The sequence below is a fragment of the Salvia miltiorrhiza genome, chromosome 1, assembly GCF_028751815.1.
Source record: "Salvia miltiorrhiza cultivar Shanhuang (shh) chromosome 1, IMPLAD_Smil_shh, whole genome shotgun sequence".
Lineage (NCBI taxonomy): Eukaryota > Viridiplantae > Streptophyta > Magnoliopsida > Lamiales > Lamiaceae > Salvia > Salvia miltiorrhiza.
Genome location: NC_080387.1, coordinates 77,318,878 through 77,329,975, shown reverse-complemented (window position 1 = coordinate 77,329,975; position 11,098 = coordinate 77,318,878). Strand labels below are relative to the sequence as shown.

Sequence of the window (11,098 nt, the reverse complement as noted above, 5' to 3'; positions counted from 1 at the left end):
GACGATGCAAACAACGACCGAAAAAAACGGTCGTTAAATCGGTCGTTAAAAATATTAACGACCGATTTTTGGGTTTTAACGACCGAAATTTCGGTCGTTAGAGCCGCATTTTCTTGTAGTGTCATGAATTGTCCAAGGAGGATTTAACACTGAGAATTTGGTAGTTTCATACTCTCTTGCCTATGATTAATAATTCATCCATTCAATTCTAGCCCATTACAATCAATTAGAAATAGAGCAGAGGCAAAGAAACGAAAAAACCCTAAACAAAAGCTCCCCTAATGCAGGAGTATGAGAGATAGAAAGTTCCCTAACACAACAAGAATAGGAAGAGCAGGGTTAGAAAACACGTACCTGATAAGGGGTAAGGAGAGCAATCAAGATGCAAATGATACAAATCAAAGCACCCTTCCAACATAAATTTTATCAAAAAAAATTCCAAAAGTTTCTATTCAGAAAAATAAGAGATTACTTGTAAAGATTTTTGATAAAATCGAAAAGCTAAATTTATAATCAATTCTAGCACATTATAACCAATCAGAAAGAGTAAAATCAATAATTTTCAGTTAAAAATCAATTTTATGATTCTGAAAAATTGAAGGGAATAAATTCTAACAAGTACCAAAGAAAATGTAGCAATATCTGAAATGAAATTTGATCTTCTTAAGACATCGGAAATGATGGAGATCTTTAGCGTCGACGAAGAAGAAGAAAAGACAAAGAGTTGAAGAGAAGAGTTACGAGCATAAACAATTTTATTTCTCAAAATTTTTAAAAAGTAACAAATTGAATTATTGAATTACCTTCAAGCATAAATTAATTTATTACTCAAATCAAATAATTTAGTACTCAATTTATAATGAATTCAATTAATTAAATCTTTTCGTAAAGCTTCAAAAAAATCTAATCAAACATGGGCTAATAGCAATAAAATGGGGCAGTGAACAAATCATCCTTAAAATCCTAAAATAAAGCCCATAAAATAAATCATAAATAAAATAGCAGGTATAACAAGTTCCAGAGGTAGGCCGCCCTTCCAAAAATGGAGAATGCTCTCAGCTGCACCTCTTGTTCTCTGCTACCTGTCACTCCCGCCTCCCCTCTCTCTCTTACCCCCTCGTCTAAACTCACATTTTTGGTACTCTCTTCTCGACGCTAATTCCTCTGTGTGATTGAAAGTTTGTTTATTCTGTTTCTTCGTAATCATTCGCCTCTTTTAATCTGCCGTTACCAGAGATTAAATCGCGCAAGCGCCGCGGAAGAGCAGCAGCGCCGGAGTAAATCTTTAGTGATTAGGAATGGTTTTGGCTCGGATGAGAATGGACAGCTTAACGGGTTCCCGAATATACCCAACAAGATTTTCATGGAGGAGGTTCTTTCTGCTCTCTCTCCATTTCCCCTTAATTGTTTTTGTTTTTTTAACTTTGTTATTTTGATTCGTCTTTTTGTGAACTCTTTGGAATTTGGGTTCGTGTGGTTCCGTCGACTTTTCAGTTTCTTGCTTCATGAATTTAAGAATTGGAAGAAGTTTATTTAGTAATTATAGGTTTTTGGGTTTTTTATTGTTTGTTTAATTTCAGTTTTTTGGTGGTGAGAAAAAAGAAACATTAACATGAGGTTCCCCTCTTTGTTCGTTTCTGTGAATTAGTATTATTTTTTCATGCTGCACTATCATTAATTCTCTGTAGACTTATCTTGCTAAATTCTTCAGGTCATTGGAGCAGAATATGGCGAAGGTTTTGAGACATTTAGACCCGAAGGTCCCCTTAAAGTCGATGTTGTAAGTTTTGGGTGTACATTTTGTCATCACATATCATTCTCTACGATTCACTTTTCAGTTAAAATTAATGGGTTTGTATTGTTGGTATCATACTAGGATTTTTTAAATGACAGAATGCAAGAAGGTTTCCTCCAACGAATTCGCTATGCCATGAAGCCTGATGAAGCCTATGGCCTCATATTCTCTTGGGATGTTGTGGTAAACTTTTGAGTTATAATCATGAGTATTTGGTAAATGCTGTTTTTATGTGCTACTACCATTTGTGGTTATTCCACATTCCTGAAAGATGTTGTTTTGCAACAGTATGTGTACATGTATTTGACTCATATGTACTTTTTGCAATGAATATAGAAAGTTCATTTGTTTATCTATGAAGATCCAGTCACAATTTTGTGCGTAAATTGTTCTTTTGTTATTATCTGTATGAATATTATTCTTCTGGTGGGTTGTACTTCAATGAATCTTTAGTTGCTAATGGTAATGGTGGTGCGAATGTCTAGACACGAACCAATGTGAACCTGAAAGACCATGAAGATGAAGTAAATTATATGTCATGTAATTAAATAATTACCGCTGCTGTAATTCACACTCTTTCCTAAATCATAATAAAATAACTTTGTCTTACCTAATCAAATGAATGTTGCTGTTACACCACTTTTCTCCTTAACGAAAATGAGTTAGAAATAGGACTAAGACGCATCCTTCATTTTGTTTGATTTTTGCTTCTTTGGAATCGAAGCTTACTGTTAGTATGCTTTTGCAGTAATCATAGTTTGTATACTCAAACTCTGTTTGAGGTGATTATTGCAAGTTTGTGATTATCTATACTACTTGATATATTTAGTGGTTACTCACCTCGAGGTCTCATCAGAAAAGATCAGTTCTTATATATGTACACCTGTGCTAGTCCATCTTATCACCTCTGCACCCACATGGATTAACCCTGTTGGTGGCATGCCATCAATTTTATTTTTCTTACAGTCAAAAGGAGCTTAAATTAAATCCCCCCCCCCGAAACTGTATAACTTTCTAATTTGAATGGCATTTTCTTGTACATATTACAATTTTAATTATGTAGATTGCATGTTCTTCTACTGAATGTGTACTCCTTGATTCCTGTACAGGCAGATACTCAAGCCTTAAAATTGCGTGCTTGGGAACAACTTGCATCTGAAGAAGGTGAGGGTATTTCACTTGAGTTGATTGATTTCTCAGTTTGCTTGTTTTTTATGTCTGGGATTCTACGTGGATATCAGAATCTAAAGTGCAAAAGTTTGAGTTACATTTGGAAACAAATCCCTAGGATGTATGCATGATAAGTGCATGACCAACACTGAATAGAATATTCTAGGATTGAGCTTTGTGTTAATATCCACAATGAAATTGAGTAAAGGATGCAGCCTTTACATTTATGGCAAACAAACAAACTTGCTTATGTGCTTTAATTCAGGATGTAATGACATTTTCTTCGTTGTATTGGCTAGAAAGTTAACTTTTTAGCTAAGCTATGTTGCGATGATTATCTAGTTGCTGTTGCCTACAATAGCATGGGCTTCAATGTACCAGAAATTTGGTTGCTAGAAAGAGCTGACTTATTTGGTGTTACGTGAAACATGTTTGTTTTAAAGTAGCCCAGTGGATGTATGCTTACAGAAAATTATGTTTTAGTTCCAGTTGGTGAAATTCTCAGCTTTCACACCCTTTAATAGGAAAATGATGACCTTGCGCACCTCTACTAGGTTCTTCTGAATTCCTATTGATTTGAGGCTTTGACACTGACACCCTTTAACAGGAAAATGATGACCTTGTGCACCTGTACTAGGTTTTTGTGAATTCCTATAGTCTATAGATTTGAGAAAAGAACAATTATTTTGCAGGAAAGGAGATTCCTAACGATGACAATGTACAAAGATTTTTGCTGTATGCTGGTGCTGATCATGTTCTGCGCAAGGTCTGAATCTAAAGATGATTTTTCATGTACTCTTTCCCGTCATTTGTGGCTTTTAATGATACTTAAATACTTTATGCATAATTTCCAATTTGACTGGGTATCGAAAAATTATTACATTTATACTCCCCCCGTCCCATTGATCTTGTCCCGTATTCCTTTTTTGTTTGTCCCATTCATCTTGTCCCATTTCTATAAATAACACTCCTACTTTATCACTTTATCACCTCTCTCTCCTTCTCTCTCCTACTTTATCTGCACATTTAACACTACTAATACTCTCCTTAATAACCGTGCCGAAACCAAATGGGACAAGCCCAATGGGACGGAGGGAATACTATATATGTTCTCTAAACTGACTATAGGCAATGAATTCATGCATTGGTGTTCATAGACATTTCAGACAAGTGTATTCAATTTCTCATTTCACGGCATTTTCCTTGTTATGTAAGGAGAGAAATTGTTTGGCACATGGTTGGGATGGTGCTGGTGTTTGGATAGGCTTCTGTAACATTGTTTTGGAAGACTAAGTTCAATAAAAAGCTTCAAAAGGTCAAAATCGAGCTGTTCAGCTAGTGTTGTCATGTTATTTATTCTTGCTATTAATCTTTTGTGTGTGTGTGGGGGGGGGGGGGGGGTTATTTGGTATTTCTTACTAATGGGTTGTTGCCTTGTTGGTTTGTTTCATCTAGAAGCATTTAGGAATTATCTATTCCTTTGGTACTGGTAGTAGGCAGGAGTGAGCATAGAATTGTAACTTCTTTTTTTTGAATAAATTAACAGTATTAAATAAATAAATTTAAAGGCCGCGCCACAGGGGACTCGAACCCAAGACCTTTGGCCTTGGGCATTAACCCCTTATCGCTTGGCCAACACACACACGCACCGGAATTGTAACTTTTAGTGTGTCTGGGCGTGGCTGTATGAGGAGGGGTTGCCACGAAGGGGGTCTGGGGCTCTAAAAAGGTGTAATTGAATTTACCCTCCAACTAGTAGGTTGGGGGGTTCGAGTCACCTTGAGGGGCTATTGCATGTCTGAGTCATTTTGTATTTCTTCAAATTACAATAATAAAAGAAACTATAAGCTTTGATTTATCATCTTTATTCAGCAGCATCATAAGGAGGTTTACATAAGCTTGTCTGTGCAAAAAGAGGAATATACTTCATTGAAGTTTCGATTCCTCCACTGAAGTCCTGACTGTATTTCTTTGACAAAATTTTAGGTATTGCTTTGGGAAAAGGATGAAGATGATGTAGATAGACTGAAGTCCAGGCTCTCACAGTTATATTATGACAACCTTATCAAAGTAAGATGTTCAATAACTTTCATTTGCTTGTTCTGCTTTTTTTTTCTTTATATATATATATATATATATATATATACTGTAATTAATTATTTAATCTTGTCTTTAGTTTTCAGAACCTGTAGAAGGTCTAAAGGAATGGTTAGATGCTCTGTCTACATCTCGCATCCCTTGTGCAGTTGTTTCAAGTCTTGACCGCAAGAACATGGTTGACACTTTACAAAGGATGGGTCTGAAAAATTATTTCCAGGTCTCTCCTCCCTCTCTATATGTGCGCATGTCAGCAGTGTGTGTTTGTGTGCATGCTCGCACAGGCATGAAGATGCTTACAGACTAGGCTTTTACTTGCAAATTCAAATATTCGGATATTATGCACTTGTCATTCTGGTTCTCCTCTCCTTATCCTCACGACAGTGCATTATACTCTTATCTTGGCCACTGTTCAATGTTGATTAATATTGTGTATGGTCTTTAATGTACGTGGTAACTTGTTCTGATTTAAATCATACTATTTTTACCCAGACAAATGTGGATTTAGTCTCATATGCAGATGCTTTTCCTTTAGGCCATATGTTGTACCTGGAAATTGACAAAATGACACCTCTCTCCAAATTTCTATGGTCTTTTGAACTGATATGCATTAGGTTAAAATGATGATCATCACTTTTTTTGAAAGCTAAGACTTTCCCTTTTGGAGTTGCAGGCCGTTGTGTCGGAGGAAGATGGTATGGAGTCCCTAGCTCATAGATTCCTTTCAGCGTCTGTTAAGGTACATTCAGCTGTATTTTTGGTACAGTAATCTGCTTAAATAGAGAAGAAACAATACTTCACATATCCGATATGAGAATATTTAAGTTGGGGCGACACAACTTTTTAATTCTCACCATTCACCTAAAAATTGTTGCAGTTGGACAGAAAACCTTCCAAGTGTGTTGTGTTTGAGGATGACCCCAGAGGAATAACGGCTGCTCATAATTGCACGATGATGGCTATAGCTTTAATTGGTACCCATCCAGCGTACGTGACCCACAAATTTCCCTCAGTTTGTCATTTGCTATTTAGATATGTCAATGATTTGCATCATGTTAATAATTTTGTACAACTTCTCCTTCACATGCCAAAAAGAAAATTCCAAAATTGTATTCTTTTCTAATGATGTGATTTCAGAGATAGGAACAGACAATTAATCTTTAAATAGGAAAAATATCAACATGCTGATGTTGCGTTTAAAACCAGGTATGATTTGGGGCAAGCTGACCTAGCCGTTGCTAGCTTCAATGAGCTGTCTGTGATCAATTTGCGGAGATTGTTTGCCCACAAAGGTTCGACCTTCATGGACTTGCAGAAACAAGTTGTAGAGAAATCACCTCCGAAGAGGAAGCTGACCATCGACACCATATACTGACTCGTCTCTTCTCTCCCGACATCTCTTGTACATGTGTTGTAATTAAGGGCTCATCATTGCATATCCTTCTCCTTCCTCTACCTCATACGTTTCTTTCCTTGATTTCTCATTTCTATTACATTTCTTTTCTTTTATGAATGCAATGGGAAAAAATAATTTGCAGTCTGTACAAAGTGCATTTCATCAAGTCTCAGATGTATAGTTCATGGTAGATTTTTGTTTTTATAATTTGTTCCAGAAAAATGCCTCACCATCGACAATATTTTCAAGGGTTATGATATACAACTTTTCTGTCGTTTTAAATATATGGAAATTTATTTAAAAATTAAGGATTTGGAACTAGACTCGTGGCTATGTTAACAATGAGTTAAACCTTTTGCAGATAGAAATCTCAATGGGAAAAATTATGACAGTAGAAAGAGTCCTTTTAGAACAAAAGTGGTGAAATATTTGTGGTGAACAGAACCGATCACCTACCCACCGTGGGCATGCATAACGTGTCCACCATGATGTGGCAATTGTAATTATAGTAAGATAATTTTAATTAGAGTAAGATTTATTAGTTATCTTTCCTAATTAAAATTGCCACATCAATGGTGGGCACGTTATGCTTGCCCACGGTGGGTAGGTGATCGGTTCTGTTGTGGTGAAATAGAAAGTCTACCAATATATTGTTAGTATATATATATTTTTTTTGAGGCGAAAATATTGTTAGTATGAGTCCTCTGCTTTATTATATAAAGAATTTGTTTGGATCTATTATGACATAGCCATGAGGCGCTCAACGGACCTTTTAATCGCATAAAACCTTTTTGTAGCTTTGAATTGATGCAAAAAAGATATATAGCATCTGCAAGGCTAATTAGTTGAGTTAATTGCCTATATGCATATGTTTCGATGCCATCGAGGAAATTTCTTGTATTAATCGGGAGGCTTTCTGTTGAAAGAATGACAATGTTGCCAAATTTATTTATGATGATATACGATCCGCTTTCAGTTGACAGAAGTTTTAACTCGAGTTATTAAGAGAACAATAAATATTAATATAAATTATATTTATAATTTGAGTTAAAATATCATCATAAGGTCAAATGTTGGAACTATAATTTAAGAGTAACTCTAATTGTAATAATAGTTAAGTGATCAAAAAATGGTAAGTTTTAAAGGCTAAATTTTAGTTTTTGAGGAAAATTATAGGATTGGTGGGTAGTACCCAAAATGACCGTTGTAGTCTTCACCATTTTCCAAAATAAAGCCTTGAACTTCTTTCCACCATGCTTTTTCTTCCAATTGGCATAAATATGCCTTGCACAGTGCCTGTGTGCTCAACATTAGGAGCCAATATTTGAACCGCATTAATCAAGCCATGCATGCAAAAGATAAACTGGAAATATTAAAGTAAACTTCAATTATGTTAAACATGACAACAAGGTTACCAGGTTACCAGGTGCTTATCACTCATGAATGTCCATCCAAACCCATCTAATATACCAAAATCTTCAAATAACAACTCCATAAACCATTTCCATGTCTCTTCATTTTCCTTTTCCACGACAGCCCATGCAATTGGATACATTTTTAGGCTACAGTCTTTTGAAAATGCAGCAACTAATGCCCCTCCTAGACGAGTCTTGAGAAAGCACGCATTAAATCCAATGAACCTTCTACATCCAATCAAGAAACCCTTTCGAAGAGCATAAAATCCTATATACACGTTCAAACACACTTCTGCCATTTGTATCAAAATATGCTTTTGCAATAAACTTTCCCTCTATATCCCTCTTTTGCAATTCAGCCAATTATGGTTAAAGCTTGTTGTAGTAACTCATAACTTCCCACCAATTTTTCAAAGGCTTGCGTCTTTGCCCTGTAACACGTCATTATTTCTACATTATTAGCATGATATTGTGTCTGTAAAATTTTCCAAATATCAAGAGCCTTCATCGTAGGATTAGTCTTCAAAACCTCCATGAAAATGTTTGATACCCATTCAGTACTGACTTGTTTGTGTCGAATCGGCCTCACACACTCGTGCGTAGCAACATATGTCTAAATGACACAAGTTGGTTCACGAGGTAACTCACTTGCGTATAACCTCCAGGAAATTTGATGAGCCCATTTTTCGTGCTCTTTTTGTGTGTCTTTTAGGTATAGATCGAGTCTTTTGTTATGTGTTTTGTGTTTGGGAGAACACATTTTGGGCATAGGGACATGTGGACAGGATCCCAGGCACAACAGACTGCATTTCGCAAAAGAAGCAAAGATTTGATATCATTCATGGGCACAGCAGTTGTACTCCTATGCCCAGACTAAGTACCACGTGAGATCCAATTACGTTCCAAGGCACAGTGGCGACACAGGAGCAAAATCTGGCATTCCAGGGCACAACGGAAAAAGTTGGTGTTCACAGGCACAACCGCAAGTCAGAGGTCGAACGAAAATTAAGCAGAATTGTGATGCTGATTTTGAGGCACAACTTGGCGTACAAGGGCACAACGCGCACCCATCAACATAAGGAAAGAAGAAGACGGATATCCACTTACCATACATAGGAGGATCTGCCCTACTTTACTTGCCAAAGTTATGGGATGCATATCTGATGCGGGCAAAGCAAATATGGAAAAAAATCTCAGCAATATGGCTGCGCCCAGAAACCCTAGCCGCCGTGCCCAGAAACCCTAGCTGTTGCGCCCACAAGTCCTAATCTACATGGACCTGGCCCAAAGGCCCACTGAAATCTCTATATAAGGAAGCAGTCCCCCTGCGGCCAGAGGACGAATTTGGAGAGCTAGAGAGTGGAAGTTTACCACACATAATTCCACACCTTAGATTAGTTTGTTTTGTATTTTTATTTTCAATGAGAGTCTAGCCAAGGAAGAAACAAGCCTTTTGGGCACCTTTTTATTTTATGTATTTTTTTAATTTGCTTTGGGCAAAGTTGGTGTTGCTCAAAGATTGCTTTTATTTTTGAACTTCTATTTCAATTCAAGTATGTTTATTTCGTTTATTTATTTTGTGTTATTTTATTTAATTATGTCTAGGTAATTATTTTACTTTGTTTAGGCTAAAAATCGAGTTAAGTATGAGCAAGTGAAATCATGAGGTCTAATGTGGGCACAAGATTTGTGCAGTCACATTCCCGAAGCATTTGGCTTGATGCCAATACAACTTGGGCTAACCCGGAACTTCATTAGGCCGATGACGTTCTGGGCACGATCAAGTTACAAGAAACAAGTGGGCTCAAGTTAGGAGGAATCCGGCTCCACATAGTGCGGCAAATGTGGGAAATGTGATCGTATGTCCTCGGACATGCTTATGGGTCATTTGGCTCTACCAAGCAAATGTGACGGATGAGGACAGGGTAAGTTGTGCACGTGACGATTAAAAAAGGGGGGCCCAACCTACTGACGACTGTCCATAGCCAAAGATGTGAAGGCACAATGACAATCCTTGAACCTATGAGCGATGACTCTGCCCAAACTTGACGAGACTATGCCCAAACCAAGTTCCTTTTATTTTTTATCTTTCTTTTGTTTTATTTCAGGCTCTTTGTTTCCAGTGCTCTGATCAGGGCACAACCTAGAGTGTGTGATTGTGACCGTGACAAGGGAGAAGAATACACCAACTCCTCGTGGGATCAACCATATACTTACCGCTAGCGGAACCTAGCTGTGGGTATAGGGAAATTACAAATTTATTTGCACGAAGAATCCACTGCACAACGACAAGGCAAATGATCAACCTCCGTCAACATTTCTCTTCACGCTTTGCTTGTATTCTATTGTTTAACAGACCTAGTCCATTTGATGTTGTAACCATTCAGAATAGCCCACAAAATGACTGCATCTTTACATTCCTTCACAACCTTAAATTTCATGCCTACCTGAAAAATTAATTTCTTATGATCACACTTTTTGTCATATTCCAAACTTTTTCCCCTTTTTTGGAATGGTTCAGCATCTTCATCTGAAGCCAATGATGGAACTGATCTATCTGACAATTCATCCCCATATACTGACACAATGTCATCCTTACTGATAAAGCATCTTATCAACACCTAAACTAGAAAGCAATAAACGGCACATGGATTTACGTGGTTCGGTCGTCAAGACCTACATCCACGGGAGTTCTTCGTTGGTTTCACTATATTGAGAGTGTTTACATATTACAAGTGTGTTGCTCGAATGAATTGATCCTTTTTTATGCTAATGCTAAACCTCCTATTTATAGTTGTGAGAATGAACCCTAAAGGCCTTAGGCCCATGAACTCTAATAGTTGGATTTAGGCCCTTTAATGATCTTGGTTTGCCCCATCTGCGCTGTCCCTCATTACCCGTGTTGAGTAGTTCCCTTGAGCTGCGCAGGCGAGTCTGTGCTGCAAAGTAGCTTAGGTAATCTGCGCCGCCAATTCCCTTCGTCTGCGCTGCCAAGTCCCTTCGTTGCTGGTCTCAGGCCTTGCGAATTCTGGTAGGCTGTCTCTGGTAGCTCTGCATTCTGGCAAGGCGAGCAGCTCTGCTCTGGCATGTCGTCTCTGTAAGCGCTGCCTCTGGCAGGGCTGTCTCTGGTGAAGTGGGCTCTTCAGGCATCTTCGACTGCGCAGGCTCTTCGTATTCATTTATTATCCCGAGTCTTCAGTTAAACCTGTGCTGGTTAGTTTATTT

General features: G+C 37.5%; 1 protein-coding gene across 1 annotated transcript; it reads left to right on the top strand.

Annotated features, from left to right (window-relative positions):
* The first annotated feature begins 980 nt into the window (after positions 1 to 980).
* Positions 981 to 6,602, top strand: LOC131006406 (5-amino-6-(5-phospho-D-ribitylamino)uracil phosphatase, chloroplastic). Its single transcript, XM_057933577.1, has 11 exons — positions 981 to 1,138; positions 1,235 to 1,372; positions 1,712 to 1,780; positions 1,877 to 1,978; positions 2,905 to 2,959; positions 3,658 to 3,731; positions 4,952 to 5,035; positions 5,142 to 5,282; positions 5,736 to 5,801; positions 5,940 to 6,049; positions 6,269 to 6,602. Exons 1-11 carry the CDS (start codon positions 1,043 to 1,045, stop codon positions 6,435 to 6,437), a joined length of 1,104 nt encoding a protein of 367 aa, XP_057789560.1. The 5' UTR covers positions 981 to 1,042; the 3' UTR covers positions 6,438 to 6,602.
* The last annotated feature ends 4,496 nt before the right edge of the window (positions 6,603 to 11,098 follow it).

Bases quoted from the DNA above. Each gene is read 5' to 3' on its own strand.
- LOC131006406 (XM_057933577.1), top strand. From the start codon at position 1,043: ATGGAGAATGCTCTCAGCTGCACCTCTTGTTCTCTGCTACCTGTCACT. The intron at 1,373-1,711 runs GTTCTTTCTGCT...TAAATTCTTCAG, and splicing joins ACAAGATTTTCATGGAGGAG to GTCATTGGAGCAGAATATGG. The intron at 5,036-5,141 runs GTAAGATGTTCA...TCTTGTCTTTAG, and splicing joins ATTATGACAACCTTATCAAA to TTTTCAGAACCTGTAGAAGG.